Source organism: Anser anser (genome assembly GCF_964211835.1).
Source record: "Anser anser genome assembly, chromosome: 1".
In the NCBI taxonomy this organism is placed as follows: domain Eukaryota; kingdom Metazoa; phylum Chordata; class Aves; order Anseriformes; family Anatidae; genus Anser; species Anser anser.
Window position 1 is genome coordinate 88,192,703 of NC_139720.1, and position 22,826 is coordinate 88,215,528.

General features: G+C 40.4%; 1 protein-coding gene across 3 annotated transcripts in view; it reads right to left on the bottom strand.

Annotated features, from left to right (window-relative positions):
* CRYBG3 (crystallin beta-gamma domain containing 3) overlaps positions 1-22,826 on the bottom strand; it is a 94,017-nt gene that overhangs the window by 6,534 nt on the left and 64,657 nt on the right. For all 3 annotated transcript variants that reach the window (XM_083820682.1, XM_083820684.1, XM_083820683.1), the window contains 7 exons: positions 22,400-22,542; positions 18,881-19,007; positions 17,813-17,845; positions 13,642-13,751; positions 12,967-13,093; positions 3,761-3,900; positions 258-381 (listed from right to left, as the gene is read on the bottom strand). In XM_083820682.1, the coding sequence (XP_083676808.1) occupies positions 258-381; positions 3,761-3,900; positions 12,967-13,093; positions 13,642-13,751; positions 17,813-17,845; positions 18,881-19,007; positions 22,400-22,542 (804 nt within the window). The remainder of the gene's footprint in view (positions 1-257; positions 382-3,760; positions 3,901-12,966; positions 13,094-13,641; positions 13,752-17,812; positions 17,846-18,880; positions 19,008-22,399; positions 22,543-22,826) is intronic.

Genomic DNA, 22,826 nt, shown 5'->3' on the forward strand with positions numbered 1-22,826 from the left:
TCTCACAAGAGCAGAGCAGAGGGGTGTAATCACCTCCCTTGCCCTGCTGGTCAGGCTTCTTTTGATGCAGCCCAGGACACGGTTGGCTTTCTGGGCTGCAAGTGCACATTGCCAGCTCATGTTGAGCTTCTCATCAACCAACACCCCCAGGTCCTTCCCATCAGGGCTGCTCTCACTCTCATTCTCCACCCAGCTTGTATTTGTGCTTGGGATTGCCCCTGCCCAGGTGCACAAGTCCCTATACAGTCTTACAGTACCTGCTTCACAGGACGAAGGGAGCCGATGACTTTCCAGCCACTGTATTCACGCCAGTTGGAAATTTCACTGGGCTCCAGCAGAATCTGCTTTCCTAAAAAATTACATCCTTCATATGCAATCCACCTGGATACAGAAAACAGAACGTGAAAGACTACATGTTAACTATAACAAAACTAAACTAGGGGCTTATGTTCAGGACTGTGCTCTTGAAAGCCCCCAGACCTCCCCACAGCAGGGACACTAGCAAAGCTGCATTACCATGCCCCAGAATAGCATCTGTTTTAATGGTTTAGCTGTTTTCTGTCTAAATTAAGACATGTTTGCTGTTTGCTTACCTCAGACTTGTAGGCTTCTCCCTTCTTCCCCAAGCTTCTCCCACAAATTTGAGAATCTCAAATTTGAGAACCTAGATGGGATTACTACAGGTTGCAGTGGGCGTGCATTAGGAAACCGGGAAGCCACACGTCAAGACAACAGTACTAGCAGCATTGCATGGTTGTACATAATAATTATGAGAGGATTTTGATCAGTGTTTTCTTTTATAATAACTAAAACTATAAAAAAAAATCCACTTGTCTGGAATATAAAAATACATAAAAAATATTTACTCCAAAACCCATAAATTGCTGTAGCAGACTGTACTATAGTGAACATATCTGCATGTGAACATGGCCAAAACATTTAACAGAGTTAAAGTGCCAGCACATACAGATCCTTTTTATCCGGACATCTGCTCAGTAGTTAGTGTGTTGCTGCTTACAAAGGCAGCCTCAGGATTATAGATCAGTTTTGTTTGAATCAATAGGACATTGTTGTGCAGACAGTGAACCTAAATGTTTGACTCATTAACTCATTGGAACACAAAGCAAATACTGGTTTCCCCAGTTACCTGTTCTACAGGTCAGCTGCCAAGAACTTGAGGGATGGCTGCACTCTTTGTTTGTTTTAAGTCAGTGAGAGAACATCCACAAACAGTGCTCACAGCACCTGTAATTTACTTTCCCCATTGCGCATAACTTGGAGGAGCAGCCAGCCAGCTTTTTAGGAGGCTGAGCCTCCATGGAGGAATCATCCAACAGTGATCTGTCCCTTAGTGAGACCTTACCACTGTTTCTTCAAATTAAGTCACATACCTCCTGAATAACAGGTATTCAGAGCAGCTTGACAACCACTAGGCGTTCCTTGTACTTCTAACATATTTCTGACTTTTTTCTTGTGATACTTCCTGTAAAGTCACTGAAAATTCACTGTTAATGTTTTTCTTGGGATACTGAACAGTCTCATTCGAAATCAGTTTCTGTTGTCAAAGCATATGTTTATGCTGGTATTTGCTGACACTGACAAAACTTATCTGGGCTCTCACGTGGACCAGCAAGCCCCCACTATTCCGTCTTTCTCAGACCCTGGAGCACCTCGGTCCCCAGCCCTTTTCAGCAAACCACAACCTAGGCTTGTGTCATTTCTCACTGAGGTGTTCAGTTGGCTCGGGAAGGATCCTCATACCTCAGCACAGGAGCAAGATGCCATCGCACAGACATAAATCTTACTCTGTCATTTGTTTAAAGCTGACAGTAGGCTTCAGGGCAAGGAGCCCAAACACCCTCTTAATCTGCCTCCTGAACTCTTGGTTACAGATAAGGCAAACCAACACTCTAGGACTGGAAGTCTCCCACAATCACCTGTCACACCCTTGGTCTTTAAGCTATCTATTTGCAGTGTAGGATGAGAACAGACTGTGGAGGTCTGTTTCCTGGGGAACACCGTGAGCAACTCAGAGAAAGCCCAGCCAAGCACCTTTTCATTCTGCCCTGACTCTTCACAGAGACAGGAACCAGCTAACCCAGCTGGGATGCTCAGGAACAAACAGGAAGGTGGGGAAGGGGCTGGAACCTTGCAATTACTCTCCCGTGCTTTTCTACTATGTGGTCCTGAAGCCCTCACCCTTCCTTTACAGCCACACACCTGATGAGATGGCAGAAAAAGCTCACAGAGAGATACTACCCCACAGGAAGCACTTCAGAGTGTAACACCTCTATAGAGGTATTTCCCACCTGAAATAAGTCAGGTGTTACTCTCAGCAACAGACTTTCCTCCTCCAAACTAGCATCACAGATCAATGTGGAACATGAATGCTGTTCTCAGTCTTAAACTGCAGCTGCTTGCCACTGCCATTTGGGGCACCTAAAGACAACAGCAGCAGATGATCACTCACTCTATGTATTTTCATAATGGGCTCAGGACTGAAGCGGCATAGATGCTAGGGACTAGAATGCATAGTAAATTGACAAAGCTCTGTGGTGAAAGTGAAATGGGCCCACTGCTACAGTCAATAGCTGGTGACTGTTCTTACAGAAAAGGAGGGTCAATTCTTAGCCAATGTTTCAAGAAAAAGCTTGTGTGAAATGTCTGAAAGAAAACAGTCCACACGCAGTGCTCTGGAGCATCAGCTAGGTTAGGCTTAGGCTTTGTACCAACCTCTAAGAATCAGAGGAGCATGCAGCAGTGTTAGCACATATCTATAGACAGGTTTTAACTTCTACATGGTAACAGACTCAATGAGTTTGCAAAATTCATCGCAAGAATCACAACAGAGGTGTATGTAAGCAGTGAACAAACAGTCTACATGAATTCCTTGCCTAATTAGTTCAAATTTTGCATGATTTTGTGTCATCCCATAAGACCTCTGAAGACAATTACAGCCTTGTGTATGTGAATGCCATAAGAGGTGGGAAGAAGGTTAAAAATGAACGCAGGAAGTGTGTGTCACATTTGAAGAACAGCAGTTTCCAGTCGGCCCCAGTTGCAAGACTCGGCAAGTTCTTTGTTCCTGCTGTCGAAGTGCAGGCCTGAAACTTGGCCAAGACAGAATACTTGGGAGCTTCTCCAGAAGGTGAAATGGGGAGAAGGGAAAGGTTGGAAGGTCACTTCCGCAGATGCAAGATGGTTTTCACAGAAGAGGCTGGGTGTTTAATCAGTCATGGGGGGGGGGGCGGTTAAACTAACAACAGAAGCAAATTACTGCTCCAGCTGTCCGATCTGCCCCAAGCCTCTCTCACAAGTCACTGACTCTGTGGCAGCTAAACAGCTTGTCAAGCTTCACTGAACCACTGCGGTGGTTCATGTTAAATCACTTCAGTTTACAGCAGGTATTTTACAACCAGTTAATAAAGGCAGACTGAGTTTACCTGTCCTTGTGAGTCAGGAATCAAAACTGATCTACTTTTGGCTCCTGGCTTGAACAACAGGCTCTATTGTTCATTATGCATAGGGATAAAAGGATGGTTCTTAACAGGGGAAAAATGCATCCCCTGCCCAGAGTTCTTGTTCATTTCAGGTCTTGGTACAAAAGGTGAATCCAGCATTCAACAACATTTTAGGATTTTGAAATGTCTTAAAATAACAGAATGTAAAATGCATCCTATGAAAAAAAGGCAGCAATTGTGAGAAAACACATGCTCAGTATTAGTTCCTACAATATCAAGAATATTTCTTCCATACTCACAATCCACTTCTCACCCATACAGACTGAGTGTAAAAATGAAGATCCTCATTCAAAACGGAATTGACGGGTTTGGTGAAGTGCAGCTCTCTGCCCTTGCAGCATTCCAGAGCAAACAGACTGATGGAGGGCTCAGCAAAAACCTTGGGGGAGGGTGAAAAAAGCAAAATTTTACTCATAGTTAACTTCAGTTGTTAAGTATGGTACACACATTTTGCCACTTTGATTTCATTTCTACATGCTTTTGGTTTAGATCATGCTCCCTCAGCAAATGTAGCAGCAAAGAAAAAAAAAGTGCATCTACCAACAAAGCACAAACAGCTGAAACATACTGGATTTATCAGTGGCTTTGTCATCAGAGTGTAGTTCCCCACTGACACAAGCCAGAGACTGAGTCACATAGAGATGCAGAGGAGCCTCTGTTTGCATTTGAAAAAACTCTCTATGATCTGGTCTGTATTGTCAGGCTCTTGATTGCTTTTCAAAAATCCAGTTTATTTACTGCTGGAACAGGTTATGGTAGTAGTTTTCAGGGTGATCTGCAGATTGCTTCTATAGTAGTGAGGCAAAACACAAGTCTATTGTCCCGAGACTTACATTAGCTATTCAGTGGTTTGTTCACTGAAAAAATCTTAGGGATCTGCAAATTGAAAAGGACTCAAAGCATCAAAACTACAAAGTTCTCAATGTTTTTAACAGACAGTTCTATTTTTCTTCTGACAACCATGAAAACTTAACATTATTAGTAACCGCTTCAATCTTGTTTAGAATTGCGACATTTTTCACTTTTGTCTTTCTCTACAGCTGAGAGATTTCTTATGAAAGCAAATAAAAAGATCAGTTTGCATAAAATTGTGGTACAGCTGTAAGATCAGCAGAAAAGCAGAGGGGGAAAAGATTTAATTGTAAAAAGTCTGTGCCTTAGTACAAGGAACACTTGTATGTTTTTTCAGCATTTTACAGCTGAAAAATGCTGAAATCGTAAGCACTTGCAATTTATATCTTGATGCAGCTGGCAAAGGAAGAGGGAATAGGTCTGACTAACTGCTCCAATTAGCAGCCTCTCCAGGGAAGCCACCTTGTTCTTAGAAGATGTTAACTGGAGATAGCCAGCTCAGTGCAAAAGGAAGAATTTCTTTTGCAGCAAAGGTATGGCCCCAGGTGGAATGAATGAAACAAAATCTTGAATTATAGTAGATGAAGGTGCTGAGTAATTAAGAGAACCTAACTTTCATGTTTGAAGAGGCACATGTATTGTAGTATCTCTGAAGAGCTCAGTTGTGATTCAGCACTTACAAATTTACTGGCACTGACTCAGTGCACTTGGTATGTAACTGGTTGTTCAAATCCTGCCTCAGAAAAATTGCTTTCCTCCACTGACCACTGCAGAGACAACATAAGTCATGCTACACTCCACGGACTGGGAGTTTGATGAGACATTTTAAAGAGTTTGGGATCATCCACCTGCAGAGATTTTTTAAAAGCCTATTACACTCCTACAAAACTAATGCTACAAAACAGAAGGAGATTAAAACCCATCATTGTCTTTATTTTGAAATGCCTGTTCTTCCCATATGCCTTCTGGTATATCAAATGGGTCAAATTTATGATGTGTGTTTAAAGGCTTACTTTGCAATCTAGACCAACAGATCTAGTGCAGGCAGCTACTTCTTGGTTCGCTTTGCTGAGCAAGGTGCTACCACCGCGCTCCAGTCTGCAAGAAGCCTACTCACTTGGCTCCAGCTTTCACCTGAGTGGAGACCAGAAGCCGTGTCCAGAACAGGTCCAAAAGGGAGAATTTTCACAGGTGCACCAGAAGGCATGGGAAACACCATTTGGCATCCTTGCTGCTAGACACTGCTACCGAAGTCTAACATTTATCTTGCTTTTTTCCATTACATTAGAGACTGGGATACTGTGCTAGATGAACCAGTCATCTGATCCAGCAGATCCATTTATAAACCAAGCATCTGAACAGCAAACAGGTGGAGTCAATTAAAATGACTACAGGTCTCACACAGTTGAGACCTGTTTAAACTTTGATGGGCCTGCAAAAGCCATCAGGTTTTTCAGAGTCCCAGTCTGTCAGTACGCAGCAGACATCACATCTAAGACACACACACAGACAGCTGATCACAAGGACTGATATCACCCTTTCCAGTGAGACCTAAAAGGACTTCACTGGTCTTGGTGCAGACGTGAAGCACAGAAAAAAACCCACATGCTGCTGTCTCAAGCACCGAAGCTCTCATATTTCCATAACCAAATATAGAGCAACGAGCTGATTACTCACTTTATATATACCATTTTACACCAACAGCTGGCAGCAGTGACTTGGCCTGGCTTTTTTCTCTGATTTTGTTTTCTTAGCTCCATGGAAACTATCAACAGTAAAAAACAAGGTTTTGAGGCTATGCTATTACACTTCCTACAGAGACATCTTGCTTGCCACCTTCCTTGCAGGACACTGTGGTGCATTTTCACCCATTCTCAGGCTGAAGAGCCATCACCAATAGACAAGCTGATCAGCTTACTTCACCACGGCCCAGTCCTGATGGACCACAGAAGAATGTGTATCTCCAAGGGCCAGAGGAAGGGCAACCAGGCAGAGAATACAAGAGGGGATACCTCACAGCAAGGCACTAGCTTAGATGGACTCCAGTCCCCGATTTTGAAAGGTGAGCTAAAGGCATCTACTTTCACTCACAACTGGCAACTCAGTCCCATGTCTAGGTTAGGACTACCTTGGCTTCCTTTCATAGTTATTTCAAGGAAAATACCTGAAATGACATCCTTTGGGGAAAGCTTGCCAATTGCAAGAATGATAAAGCACTAAGAAATTCATTTAATCTGATCTTTGTGTATTAAGGAGCTAACTGCCTTGCTTACACCCACACCAATAGATTTGCAGGTTTTGTTTTTGCCGTTTTTAAGGCCAGTGTCAGTGTTCAGGGAGAAACTTGAAAATATTTAATATATTCAAGAGGACAGTGATTAAAGAAGGCTGTATTTACATAGTATTTTCAAGGTAGAAGCACCCTTGTGAGCTTTTAAGAACAATGATATTCTTTACTTAACAGGTGTGGTAATCTATGGTTAATACACCCTATCGTGCAAGGAAAACGACAAATCCTTCTTCCCTCCCCACACTGTGATTTCAGAAGCTGAAAGTTAAGCCATTGAAATCAGCACAGTAAAAGTCTTTCGTTTAGTTCAGCTCGGACTTTCCCCTGCGTGACTTCCACCTTCACTTAATGGAGAGAAGCTGTGCACCACAATTTTTCACAATTCAGAACAGAATTTTATACTTTTGCAGTTCAGAAAAAAACTGCAAAAGCAGCCCTGAAGCATTTGATACTAAACAAAGATCAGTGCAAGGTGAGCTTCCTTTCAAATGCCTTTTCCTTGCAGTGTAAGGCTTAGGTGCCTGATTCATGGAAATAAAATAGTGTAGAGGTACAAAGAAGTTAACCAAAAGGTGCTACAGCTGAAAACCAAGTGCACATGGGGATTTGCACACATGCTTATAATAAAAAAAAAACTATAGTTTTAGTTAAAGATAACATACGGATAATTTTAATAATGAATTTTGTCAAAATTATTACTAATCATCCTGCTGAGAAGGGCTCACCCCCATAACATACTTTTCTTGCACTTTTGGCAAACATAGATTTTGAGAATTTGAATGTGAAAACCCAGTAAAGCCAAAGAAAGAAATCCATAGGACTAAAACATGACTGCAAGCCCGTCATGACAAGGGTTGGGACATTTCCCCATTTGCGGCCCTGCTGACCTGCTGCAAACAGCCTTTGCCAGATCTTAACTGGAGGAGCTTCAATAGCTGTATTATAACATCCTTGGAAAAATCTTTATTTTTCAGTCTTGGCTAGCTTATTATGTTCAAATGTCTTTGCTGAAGTTGTGCCTGACTGGCTACTCCCCTCGGTGTGGGAAGGACGCCTGGCTGAGGGAAACGAATGCAGTGCTGGAAGACAGGAACACCCATGGTCCAGCCCCAGCCACATCAGATGACTCATGACCTGGCCCTGGGAAACACTGATTGCTTTCTGTATCTTATTTTATTATTTACCTCACAGGAATGCTGGGAAGATAAGTTAACACCTGTATTTAACTTAAAGATAAGCAATATAGAAATACGGGAAGTATCGTGATTGATCAGAGGAAGGACAAGGAATGCCTCAGAAAAAAAAAAAAGAAAGAAAGAAAAGGCATTGCACAACCTACAACCCACATCTCATTTTTGTTTTTAGCAAACAAATTTAGAATTCTGTTTGACAAGCTATGAGACTGGTTTAACTTTAAGGATGAAGTTAACACAATCCCTGCTACCCACACAACACCAGATCAAATATTATGGGGAGTTTAATGAAATAACATGCTTGAGAAAAGGCTGAACTAAAGCTGAACTCCACTTTGTAAGAACATCCTGTAGGCATCTCCATCCCCAAAACTTTTCAAGCAACAAACACTGGACAAATGCCCCAATAAGTAACCACAGCCCTATAAATGTCCCAGCTGATTTCACCCGCTTTCTTGCTGTGCCAGGGGAGCAGCCCACACTTGGAGCCCACACTTCCTTTTCTTGAATTCATGGCAGTACAGGAGGCAAGTCCTTGTTGACGGAGGTATGGAAACCTGCACCTCTGCTGTAAATGCAGCAACCCTTAACCTGTGCTATGCTTTCACCTGCCTGCACAGTGGCTAACAACAATAAATCCAGACAATTTCATCAGTGAGCACTTCTTTAAAAGATTTTGCATTTGTAGATGAAAAGAGACAATAAGAGGCAAGCTGCATGAATTCCAACGTTCCTACTGCTGCTAAATAGATATGTATCCTCCTATTGCAAGTGGTTTTTGAAGTAACTGCCTGTTCACTTAAAGAAATGCGTTACAGTGAGATAGGCCTTTCAGCACTTTTTTCCCCATTATAAAATAGTACATGAAAAAGACTCTGGACTTTTCAGAAGCAAGCCTTTTCTGAAGAAATGAGGCCTTGTAACGTATTATTTACCTTACAATCTAGATTAATACATGGGTACTGTAACTGTTTTTCTTCATAGAATATTGAAAATAAAGGATATTGTTTTTTTCATTATCAAGCTACAGAAGTGGTTTGTTTCTTCTGTATAACTTCTTATTAACCTATACTGTTAAAAACAAACAAACCAAAATAAAAAAGCCAAAAAAAAAACCCAAAACAACACAAAACTCCCAGAAGGACAAAACAGAACAGTCTGAGCAAAATGGAACAGCAGGGAAGAAAACTAACTGGTAGGACCTCCTAAATATTTAGTTTGAGTATTATATGCCTCAGAGAAGAACCTCTTTCCCATCTTGGCCTACTGTAAACAGTTCTTGCCTTCCTCTCTGTCAGGAACAGGGAGGCAAATTCCAATTTCCCAGTTCAGTTTCGAGCATATCAAAACCACTTTTGGTTTGCAGTCAGTAAAATCAGTCCAAGCCCGACAAAAAGAAAAAATAAACTGATGACTGAAGAAGCACAGCCCTAGGACTATGGAATGCTTTCCTCACTCTCCTTATGAACCTGTGTAACTTTGCTTTGCTATTTCCTGAACAAATGGTAGAGGAAATTGTTCTCAAAGGTGTACTTACTTCCTCTATGACGCTAGTGCACAAAAGAGGATATAACCAAGGTGTAACCATGTCAATTTGAATTTCATGAGAAATGGGGGACTGTGTGTGGGAAGGGCTGGGGCCAGCATGCCATATTTATATAAGAGCTCAGTTTTTCAGGAAAGAACCAATAAGGCATCCCTCCAAGAGCAAAAAGTTAGAGCAAAAGTTAGCCAAACTAAAATACTATCACAGTAAAGAAATCAGACTATCACTAGTCTGAGCCTGTTTTCCTATCCGAATTCGTTAAACTCATTTTGTGTTGCTCTGAAAGTTTTTTTTTTTCTATTTTAATTGGGCCAACTCAGTGATTTAGAATAACGTTTTTCATTTTGTTAGGCAATTCAGCTCTTTAACAAGCAAACTATATTTCTGGTAATTTTCAAAATAAAAATCCAAAAGTTTACTTTTCTAAGAAAATACCTTTTTTTTTTCTATTTAGAACTGTTTGCTATATTTGTAAATATTCTGCTTGCATCAAAACCTCATTTTCCTGCGAACAAACTATTTATTCAAATCCTTTCCTTTCTTCGCTTGATTTAAAGAAAAAAAATTCAAGGATTTGCAGAAGTTATTACCCTGTTTCATATAGATTAAGGCTTTACTCTTACCTCATACAGTCACAAAAATACCACTGACATCTTGGAGTGTTTTCCCATCAGCTCATAAAGCTATATACTGTGAAGGAGTATGACAAATAAATAATTTCAGTCCTCAAGCCCTCCTTCCAAAATGGAGAGTTCAGGAATCTTGTGGCAGCTGACAACATCTAAAAAGGCCTCTCAAACTGTTGCATGTTTTAAGCAAAAAGTCAAGACGTTACACTTAAGGCATTTCCATGTGCTAGATGCTCCGTTTAGCTACCCAAACAGATGGAAATAGAAAGGGCACCTTGATGTAGAATCAGATGCAGAAGTCTCTGTGGATGCCCAGCCATGCTGCACACACCCTGCAGGTGTCACTGACCTATGCTAACTGCTAGGTTTCACAAATACTTTGGAGTTAGTCCCACACAAGGAACCAATATTTTTACACAAATACTGCTGATAAAGTCCCTAGGTTGGAACTTTATTCAGCTGCATAATATCAACATACCATATAGTTAATTATCATTACAAATTTGCAAATTATAAAGGGAATACCCAGATCCCTTGTCCCCATTTCACCCAGCACATCTGTCCTCCTACCCCAAAGGATGGGTTGAAACAATCTACTTCTAAAATACATAGTTGGACCAACCAGTCAATGGACATGAACTGCTCTCAAGAGCCAGTCAGGATCTCGCCTTATGAGCCCTTTGTACTGGTAAGGACATCATTTTTAATTCCTCTGCCAATGCCACGGGCCTCTATTTCTAGTTGACATCTGGGAGGCAGAAACCTCATGCGGGCTCCCCTGCAGTCTAAGAGTCCTTCCAACAGCTACGCTTGCAGTAAATGTACGTCCCTTAAAGGAGAACATTCAGGGCTTATCATTAGGGTTACGCATTCTCCTCACACGTCTGAGCTATTGAGCTCACAGAATCGTAGATACACACCTTAAGTCTCAAATTGGGCTAGTATTTAAACCCAAACAATGGAAGGGGTTCCAATGTTACAGCAGAATTCAATAATGCTATACAACAATTCCACTTGGGAATACACTTGCTGCTCTCTTGAATGAGCTAACAGAAATATTTTGTAATAAAAAGGGCTCTGTTCCAAGAACAGTGCATGGCGGACAATGCACAGAATTAACTACGGCTGTTTCTGACCACTGACCAAACCTACTGCTGCGTGCTTAACATCACGTCTGTGCTAAACAATGCCTCTGAACACTGTCCTGCACCATTAGCACACACAATGTGTTAGGGGTCCATGAGTGCATTTCTATTTGTAAAGCAGGTGTGGTTCAGTAGCATTTTACACTGTTAAATGCCTGGACTTTGAGAAACATAAGGTCTCCGATTTGCAAGAAAGGAACTGGACTAGAGGTGCAAGCTACACACAAAGCACAGGAAGATATGTGTAAGCTTCCCACACATGGCCTGCCAAGCATACTTCTCCCAGGGTTGGCCATTGACAATCAAAGGCTGCCAGTAACTTTCTACTACGCCAAGCTGCCCGCTTACTTCCCTGTGAGACTACACCTTGGGGAATTTGGATGGGACCTATCATTTCATGTCAAAACTTCATTCTGATTTAACAGAGCAGAACACAAAACTCTAACATGAAAGGGAGATCTTTAATCTGCAAAACAGGCTCTCAGCAGGTGGGAAGCTATAGCTCCACTGAAGTCAATGCAGCTTGATCTGTGTAACCTAGCAAAAGGACCAGTTCTCAGCCTTGAGCTCTACATCCTTCCCACCAAGGTTTTTGTGAACAGGTTTTAAAAAAAAAAGCACCAAACAGAAAAAAAGGACTTAAATTCACAGTTTACTTCAAGTATTGAGTAATCTTTACAGCCTACTTACATAAAAGCTACAGAAAAGGGCACCGTGCCACATGGACCGAGTTTGTACTCATTGATCAGGGAAAGAGGAAGACTCTTGGTGAAGTTGGTCAGTGCTGGAGAGCAGTGGGCGGAGCAGGTATTTGCTTCTCTTTCAGTGACAGCATTATGGCCAGCTTATCTTTTGTGCTCTTGCATAGGAGCATACTGAGAGATGGGACAAAGGCACAGACATGACAACAAGATTCCAGAGGCATATGTCCTATGGGCAGAATTACAGCAAGACCTAAAAAAGCTAAATCTATCTTGTACTGGATACATTCCTGTTCAATCTCCTGGCCATAAAGGACCTTGTATCTCAGCTTACTGCTACAATTGGTCACTTGACTTCAAGATTTTTGTTTGGGTAGTACAACCAACGTGACCTGAAGGTCACAAGAAAACTGTGTGCATGTGTAATAAGTACTTGCCTTGTGTATCAGGAGTCGCTAAGAAAGAGGATGGCCAGAACTGAGCTTTGGACTGGACTATCTGACGTGTCATACACAAATCACAGGCCACATGTGGTATATTATACCACTTTACTTACTGACCCCTAATTCGAGATGCCATTAGGAGATAAAACCCTTTTTAAAAAAAAAATAAAAAATCTGAAGAACAGTTAGTAAATTAAACAGAATAATGGCAAGTATATGCTAACATGTAATATCAGTTTTCATATCTTGTGTGTACTTTGCTTTAAGACTGAACCTTGGCTGTAGGCCTAATAAAAGCAGCCCCATATGCTTAGACAGCATGTCAAGAAGTAACATCTCACTGTGTACTAAGCTTGCTGAGCTGCATTACAAAATTCAGTCAGAAAAACACCAAACAATGCAACTTGTATGAATGACAGCAACTTTCATCCCAGAACACACAAGCATCCAAGAGTGTGTGCCTACAAGTGAATGCGTGCATGTGTGCACACAGCCTGACTTGTTCCAAACCCCCAAATCCCATAAGCCAAGAAAACAAACTTCATTCTTTTCCCTGAGTGGGAGTTTGTTTAACACAAGCACTTGCTTTAGACATCTGACTAGGAGAAGAGTTCCAAAGCATTATTATTTTCAATAACGTCCTTACGTATTCAATAGGCTTGAGGGATTTGATTGTAGCAGTTGGGCAGCCACAGGAAGTGAGGTCAACGTAGAGGCCTTCTTCCAGCACACAGTGATTGTCAGCAATTTCCCCTTGGTAATACAGGAGCCAACTGTAAGAATAATGTAGCAAAAAAAAAAGATTAGCACCTCTAGCTGCTTATTAACAGTAAGTTTTTTCAAGATTTAATATTTGCTAAGGAAGTGAGGAATTAAAAAAATTTGTTTGTTCTTGTTAAGCTTTGAATGAAGGTGGCTTGAAAGGCTATGTGACAAAGCAACCAAAGCAGCAAAAACAAATCGTGGTATAGAAATTTCAGACTCAAACAATGCTAATGGAATGCAGATACCTCTCCTGCATGGAAGTTCTTAAAGTCTGGAATAAATGCTAATGGGAGTTAAAAAAAAGTCACAGTAACTGTCAACTTGCCACAGGGAAAGCAAAAGGCATACTTCCCAAATCAATGGCAGGACGACACTTACTGAGCTACATTGCAAGACAAAGGGTCTAAGACGTGATGGAATATGATCGGAGTGTGTTACGCACTTTTGACAATTTGAAATTTGAGAGTTATGCACTTCTGATGATCTGAAATAAAGTCATGGTAGGAAAAAAAAATCATATTACTTAAAGCGGTGGCATGTAAAACAACAGACTTACCATCCCCGAAGAACCTTAAAAGAACATGGTATGAATGATGTGAAATCAGAAACTTCTGCTGTGAAATCTATGCATGCTCCTTGGAAATGTGTATTACTGAAAGCTTTGAGCTACAAGAACAAAACAAAATAAAGCCAATGACTAGAAGGGAAACAAACTCATTACCGTTAATGTAAACAAAGATAGCTGTGGTCTTATGTATCCATTTAATTCACAAAGATACAATAAATAGAATGAATTCTTAGGGAAACTTTTACATTTCCATAGCTGCTTTCTTCATTAGAAATACTGTGTTTTTATCATCTCTGTGCCTGGTTTAGAAAGCTGATGCTAATGATGTTAACACTGTTACGGTGATGTTAATGCAGAGGTATCAAACGTAAGTTCAAATGCAGTAGGAGAAGACCCAGAGAAGAGAGAAGGCTAGGACTGAAGGGTGTTATCTTCCATCTGAAGTACCCTTGAACTGCAGATAACTCTCAGTAATACAGGGTTCAAAACAGGAAAGGAAAGAATAGGTCAAAAGATACAAGGCTACTATCGACTAAGTGCCTTGAAATCTTCTGTGACCAGTGATTCGCAGTAATTTCTTGTTCAAGAACCAGCAGGAGAATTTCTGGGGACGAGTGGGTGCAGCTTGGTAGATGTACCATCAATATATGAAGTTCACCTAAGATAGTTTTACATGTCACAAAGAAGAACTTCCAGCAACATTGAGCAATACCCCACAATAAGATGTGTTCAATTCACCCTGAAAAACGATAAGGTAGAAAGTACTGCAGTTAAAAAAAAAAACATTAAAATAATGATAATTAAAAAAGTAGTATAATATAGCCTATGACTTATAGTGAAAGTCACTTAGAATTCTGTACCGTTGGATTACCACTGTGTAACTGAATCTCACTTTAAAGCCTGAAAGAGAGGCTGAAAAAGAACGCAAAATTTATCTTTATCAAGAGAACAGCTCATATTCTGTAATGGAAGAAAAACACTATGGCTGTTGCAAGAGCTAATTCCCCCTTTATGCCCCAAATTGGCCTAGCTTCCTGCCAAAGAAAAGAACTCAAATGCTCTTGCCAGTACTGAGAGAGAAGGCCAAACACAAGAATTAGCAAATGATTTTATGGAAAAGTTCAGACTATGTTTTTAAAAGAAATGAATATGTTTCTTGCTGGAAAAAAAAAAAGAAAAAAAGAAAAAAAGAAAAAAAAAACAAAACACAAGAAAGGTTTAACCTAGCCTTGCATGATAGAACTAAAAATTGAAGAAAACAGATCAGCTACAATATGATGGCTAAAGTATAACTATTTTTTTCTGTAAACATAATTGCACTGCAATATCCCAGAGCATTTATTTAAGCTGTAACTACGTACTATTTTCTATGCACTTATCTTAAAGTCTTTTATAAAGGAATATATGCACACACAGTCCTTCTTTCATAGGCCAGACGTTATGCAACACTTTAAAAAAAGATCTGTGACTCCTTTTTATACAGAATACATCTAGTCATGAATGATGGTCTTCAGTTCACAAAAGCTAAGATGAAGTACCAACTCCTCAGTGACAACACTGCATATCTGCAATTATTATCAAACGGCAGCTATCAGGATTTGACGTCACTTTATAAGGCTTTGCTTCCTAAAAAGTCAACAGCACGCTGGAAATTCAAACAAGTTATCACTGCAGTTCCCTCTGCTTCCTAAATTGTTGAAGTCAACTGTTAATGAAAGAGGCTTTGTTCTTGCTGGACGAAACAAAGTTTTCTTTTTAAAAAATAAAATGATTGGCTTTTTAGAATTGATGATTTCAGTCATTCTTGCATCATATGTACTTCGTTTATTACAGAGCCTGGCAGGAGTAAAAGGTCAGGGCAGTTACTGAAAGATTAAAGAAAATTTAGTTGTTTTTCCATTTCTGTATAACAACTAAAAACCAATGTGGAAAAAGACACTCTCTCTTAGACAGTGAACACAGTTCCCTTAACTCAGACATATGGTTATTAAAGGTGGGAGAATATATACAGAATCATTCAAAATAACTGGTGTATAGCTTATTCAAGGGTCAAATACTTAGGATGCTTAAGGATTTGCCAGCTCATACGCACCATGCTTTGAATTTCCAAACTAAGAGACTGTTGCATACATGGAAACATTTCATTAACTTTGAATAGGAAAATGCTTATATTTATTTGAAACACTGTCTATTACTTCTTCTTCTTATTGAGTTTATTTACTATTATTAAATGTTTCCTTACAAAAATTTATTCAAAATACTTCCCTTCCTAAAAGAAATGTAGCGATATGAATGACATTCTTCCTTCCCCAGTTTTAGGACAGAATCCTATGAAAATCAGGATTGTAATAAATCAGGATATCATCTTTTAAAAATGGGATTCAGAATGGTACTCGAGAACAGAACAGGCAAAGCATAATCTGGTACAGACCAGTATTTTTTGGTGATTGTGTATAAACACACACAGATGCAGATTTTTTGATACATCACTGGAAATCAGGAAGACAATAAATACAATTTACTGAGACTTCGAAAGTTTAAATTGATCTTAAAGGTCTGCAAAACTGCATTAAAGCACTTGAATACTTTTTTTGGAAATGCTGAAAAAGTAGAAGAGTTGAAGACAGAGAGAAAATTATTTTCAAGTGTTTGGATCCCACTGGTTTAATCTGAGTCTTACATTATCTTATTTTACCTAGTATCCTTTACCAAGGCCTTACTGTGAATGTACTTGCAAGTCTTTGAATTTGGCCGCAAACTGCCATATGAATAGGTCTGGCAGGAAACCAGTGTTTAAGACTAAAATAATACACCGATTATGTCTTCAGACAGGAAACATTTCCTGTAGTCCTAGGTTTATCATAAAACTGTAGAACTAAAGTACTTAGAGAAAAAGAAGGGTGTGGTCAACCTGCTAAGTAACACAATGCATGCACTTCCCACGTGTGTATGGCTATTATACTCATTGAAGGAAGAGAGAACAAAATTATGTCCACATGACAAAATACTTAAGTTTTCTAAAACTGTCATTGAGTTCTAGAGTCTCTTTCTTTTCAAAAATGTCATGTTTCCCAAAATAAAGTTTTCCAAACTTGCTTAATTAAAAGCATGTCATAAGGAGAGCAATATAACAACTTAGATAACCCATGCTAGCAACCCACTCCAGGACAGAAAAGAAGAAATCAAACCACAAATGCAGGAATGAAGGAGAGCCCTGTCAGGGAAGAACGTTGTGGGAGACACAGACCATCCTTGGTGATGAGCACAAACATTCAGAGCAGGTTTTAGACATAGAAAGATACCACAAAGGTATGTTAATGGAAAGATACCACCAAAGGTATGTTAATGGAACACAACCTTGTAAGATAAAGACCAGAAGTGCCAACCCCCAAACTAACTTGTCCTGAAAACAGAAGTGAATTATAGGGACTACTTTTTCTCTTTATAAATTGTCACTAAGGCAGATAAAACTTTCAGGGAAATTGTTAGAATGCATAATAGAAGAGAATGATCTCAATTTTGTTATAATCAAGATGTGCTCAGTGAAGGTCCTACATTACTGGGAGGAAAAGGAAAGCATGGAGTATGTGGGGCCCACTCCTACAAGAGCAGCTATACAATGCTTGGAAGACCATGACAAGCAGAGTTACCAACACGTAAGACAAAAATCCCAACTTCCCCTGTTGATCGACCTGCTGGTTTAAAGAGTGCAATTCATTTTTTTGCAGTTTGTACTTTGCTATTCTTCACCTCATACATAAGGCAAGATAGTGACAAACCACATGCAATACAAAAGAATGGAAAGAATGTATGCCACAAAGAGAAGGATGAATGCATGTGATAGCAAGTTTCCAGAAACAGGAAGGAAAGAATAGGAAAATAGCTAGCTAGAAAGATCCAAAGTCACTCAAAACCTACTGAAATGCTTGCGTTTTTAAGGACAGAACACTAAAGGGTATGATCTGGAATAAAACCAAGAACGGAACAACGGCAAACAGCCTTTACACATTTACCAGCTTCCTCAAGCAATGCTGTACTGTATGGAGATTATAATACTGAGATATTCATCTGAAGTAATGAAGCAAGAAATTCAGCATTACCTGTGTTTAATTATTAAATGTGGTTTAGTACTAGAGACTGTTATATAATGTCAGCTTACCAAATGTGGAGGTTCATTCGTTCCAAGAGGTTCCTGCAATAATAAATATATACACATGCATATGAACAAATAAAATTAACTACAATTAGTTTCCTATAACACATGTCAAGTTCCTTAAATTGTAAGCTACAAATTCAAGAGCAGAGACACACACTTCCTATGCTCTTGGCACAATTCTCTTCCTCCATCCTCTGCCATCAGATGCCTAGAAGGTCATGACTAACTGCCTGGTTGTTCAGTCCTCTTCCACATAGAGAACTTGCATCATTATTTAGTTCATGTAACTAATTAATTAGTTCACATAACATGGATTAGAGTCCATGTAAATTTCTCTGTATTTATTTTAAATGTATTTTGTGAAAAAATACAAAGTTCAAGATAATATTGGGACACCTCTTTCAACACATGCTCTTCAAAATAAGGTAAACTCTTTGTTCCTTTTCTGTTTTCAGTGCAGTACTATCATTTAGTATATACTCATTACTGAGGATTTTCTTTGTTTTGCATTAGGGCTTTGACAGTGCTGGCACTAATCCGTTTGGTCAAGTTGCCCTACCTTGGATTTAATAACGGATTACAAATTTTTCCTCCTTTTATTTGCTATATACCTTATAAATATTTCAGTGGAAAACAGAGAAAAAAAACACCACTACAGAGCTCTGTTACGCAATAATAATACAGGCCAGATAATGGATATAAAAATACTTGAGAATTTATCAGTTAGATATTATATTTTACTATGCTTTAAGGCAAATAAATATTTCCAGGTCAGGTTATTCTTTCCATGAATGCAGTCTGCCAAAGGGAGGTTCTTCTTATGAAGTTTCCCTGGCAATTTTCTCATTAACAGATAGAAAGGTCCACAATGTCCATTTCAGAAAAAGTAGGTCCAGTCTCCATCCTGAACAGATTCATTGTGTGTCATCCATAAGGGTCTTTAATTTATTTCCAAGTAAACAGATAAACTGATTAAACAGCACAACCCAAATGACAAAATTCTTGTATGCTCTGAACTCGACAGGTCTCCTTTCTTTTAAGTTTTCCCTTTAACAAGTTCTAGTAACTCACCAATTTAATAGGTCGAATTGACATAATGATTTTACTGGATCCTCCCCAGTCAAAGAAACACTTGTATTTTCCCTTCTCCAATACATATTGCTCTCCACAGAAATGTTTCTGCTGGTATGCAACCCACCTGGAAAATGGCACAAACAATAAACTGAAAACATCATATTTTCCTGTGTATTTGATGAAAATACTAGCAAGTTAAATTGAACATTTTTCCTTGGAATTTTTTTTGATAAGCTCATTTGACAGTGTAACATCAAATTCCATCTGAGGTGCTTAAGAGTCACACAGTTTATTTACTATTTTTACGTCGCAAATGTAAACAATTTGACAAAGATTCAACTTTGGGTCTCTGCTTTCTATCAAATTTATATTCAGAATAAGATCATGCCTTACTTAGAAGGCCAGAGGAAAGATACTTGATTGACAAGTTCTTCAATCTCTTTCAGCTCAATCTTTACTTGTTCCTCATCCTCCTCCAAGACACATCTTTCTTCCAACACTTCCAGTTGAATTTAAGAGAAATGGTGTAAGAAGAAAGAGAAATAAATGAGGAATTCTTGACAGGATGAGATAAAGCAAAAGCTTGCAATGGTTGCCTATTCAGACTACTTCCAGTCTGCTATCCACGTTGCAATTAAAGAAGAAAGGAACCCTGTGTGAGACCAGTGGCCCCATCTAGCCCTGCACATGTTCTTTAGTAGTTACATAAATAGGTGGAGGCAAGTTAGGGAGATGCCACTAAGCTGGCCACTTTCCTTGGTCCGTTCCTCTCTTAGTCCCCCATAAACCGAGACTGTTATATTAGGGATATTAGAGGACACCACATTCCCTAGTCTATTGTAATTACAAGCATACAATTTAGCACCATGTAAGCATTTTTTAGATTACTCTTCCCTATTTTTATTAATATACATTTTTCTACATTCCACCTGCCACCTTTTTGCCTGCTCAATTTTATGAGGTCCATCTGGAGGTCCTCACCATTAACGTGGCCCTTAACTGCCCATAAAAACTTAGTCTGTCATCTGTAGACTTGAAGAGTTCACTGCTTGCTTCCTTTCCCAGCTTACCAGGTTTTCCTGAATAAATCATTAAATATATGATTGAATAAAACCAGATTTATCACCAGTGCTTGAGAAACCAACAACTCTTCTCTATTTTTAAAAGTGCCCAATGAACCCTATACTTTGCTTCCTATACTTTAGTCAGCTTTCAGTCTGTAACAGAACTTTTCTTCCAATTCCATACAACCTTATTTCTTTAACAAACTATACACCATTCTACCATTCTCTCAAAGGCCTTTTTTCTTTTTTCTTTTTTTCTCTCTAAGTACTGTGTCTACAGGACCATCTTTAATGTATGAGCATATCCATTTTCTCATAGAATACCAGAAGTTCAGTGAAGCAGGACTTTACAGAAGCCACATTAAGTCCTTCCCTACAGACTGTGATTAACCATGCATTCCATGATCTTACAGATTTTCCCATTTTACTATGGACTGAAGCCAGATTCATTAGTCTATAGGTCCCAGGGAGCCCCTCCTAAGCCATTTTTGGAGATGGAGTTAAGCTGGCAGTCTACCAGACCTGTAGAACAGTGGCTGTTTCCAACAACGAGGTATGCACACTGGCCAGCAGTTGGTAGCCTTGCAACACTCCTCTGCTTATCCTTCATGTAAATCTCCGTGATGTCTGCTTGTAGTGGGTTTACGTGGCAAGGTTTTGGTAGCAGGGGGCCATAAGGGTGGCTTCTGTGAGAAGGATCTAGAAGCTGCCCCATGTTTGGTAAGGGCCCCACTGCTGACCAGAGCTGAGCCAATAAGTGATGTTTTACGCCTCTGTGAGAGCATATTTAAGACAGGGAAAAAAAAAACACTGCGCCACACACAGCAGGGAGAGTGAGAGGAGTGAGGAACAGCCTTGCAGGCGCCAAGGTCAGTGAAGAAGGAGGGGGAGAGGTGCTCCAGGCGCCGGAGCAGAAGTCCCCTGCGGCCTGCGGTGAGGACCATGGTGAAGCAGGCTGTCCCCCTGCAGCCCATGGAGTACCACGGTGGAGCAGGGTTCCACACTGCAGCCCGTGGAGGAGACCACGGTGGAGCACGGTGGACCTGCACCGAGGGAGGCTGCGGCCTGTAGAAGACCCCTGTGAGAGCAGATTCCAGGCCGGACCTGTAGCCCGTGGAGAGGAGACCACGCAGGAGCAGGTGACCTGGCAGGAGCTGCTGCCCGTGGGGGACCCAGGTTGGAGCAGTTCACTCCTGAGGGATGGACCCTGTGGTACGGACCCATATCTGGAGCAGTTCCTGAAGAGTTGCTGCCTGTGGGCAACCCACGCCGGATCAGTTCAGCAAGGACTGCATCCCGTGGGAGGGACCCCACAGCACAGGGGACGAGAGTGACTGAGAAGGAGCGGCGGAGAAGAAGTGCTGACTGTGACTGACCATAACCCCCGTTCCCCTGTGCCGCTCGGGGGGAGGACGTGGAAGAGGGTGGATGGGGGGGAAGGTGCTTTTGGTTTCTTTCCTTTGTTTCTCACTTCTCTAGCTTGTCAGTAATAGGTAATAAATCTTACTATCTCCCTATGCTGAGTCTGTTTTGCCCGTCATGATAATTACTGTGCGATCTCCCTGTCCTTATCTCAACCTTTGAGCCCTTTTCATCATATTTTCTCCCCCTTTCCCTTTGAGGAGGGGGAGTGAGAGCAGCTGTGGTGGAGCTCGGCCGCCCACCTGAGTAAAACCACCACATCAGTATCAGAGCTGCCATTTGATGCCAGGCAAGCAAGATTCCAGTTCCCCCCACAGTATTTTTTAGGCTTCTGGCACTGGGATAGAAGTACTTGTAAGCTTTGTCCTTGCTTCATCACTTAATACTTCATATACCTGTCAACAGACATTGCAGACGGTCTAATTTACCTTCCTTATTTATTGCAATTGTGCTGTTTACTTTCGTCCTAGACTTCACATAAGCACACTGAACATTAACGAAGTCCACCCTGTTGGTTTCATCAGCCTGAAACAGATACTCTTCAACCTGTTGGTTTAACTCCTAGCTTTTAATTTAAATAATTCTCTAAAAAGTATTTTAATTTTTAGTGCCCACAGCCTGACTTTATTATGATTAAGGCACAACACATCCTTTTTGTACAGACTCCACGTGTCCCATAAGGTATCCCAGTTCTTAACATACCTAAAATCCCTCTTCCATACCATAATGCTCTGTATTATTGCTGAAGTGCTTGTGTTACAAAACTACAGCATACATAGTTTCTGGAAGGTTGTCACAAGCTTTCTCTAGTAACTAGAGCGCCCAGATCCAAATCAAGGTGTCAGCAGGAGACTTAGAGAAAACATTAAGATATTTTCTTCATTTACCAAGGGAACAGAGGGAAATATTGTTCTCCCTCAACTGTTTACCACCTGTTCCATGTGAAATATATTCTGTCAAAATATGTACCCCAAAACAGCTCTGCACAAAAATACTTAATACTTCCGTTCATAGATTTCAGTAGACTTACACTCCACTTCTCACAAGAATCGACCTTGTTTCTGGGCCAAATCCAGCCTGCTCCAAATCAGAAATTTCTTCATTGATAATGTCCAGTGTTTTCCCATCTTCATCCTCAGACTGAAAAAGTGCCACTGATGACTCTATGAAATCCTAAGAGGCAACACAGGAGTTAGAAGATAGGCTGCTACAACTCAGTGACACTTCACAACATAAAACATTTTGGAAAAGAGCTGTAGCCTGAAAGACAACATTTTATAAAACAATGAAGGGGTGTATGTCCCTTATATGAATCTTTAAGGAGGATTTTGGCATTGAAGAATGTAGCTGGGAGCCTGTCAATCTGGTTTGTCCTTCAGTGGTTTCCACTTTAGAGAGGAAGAACATGCTGCCCCTGACCACCACCCTTTTCTTAACAAGAATGACTGAGTGCAAAG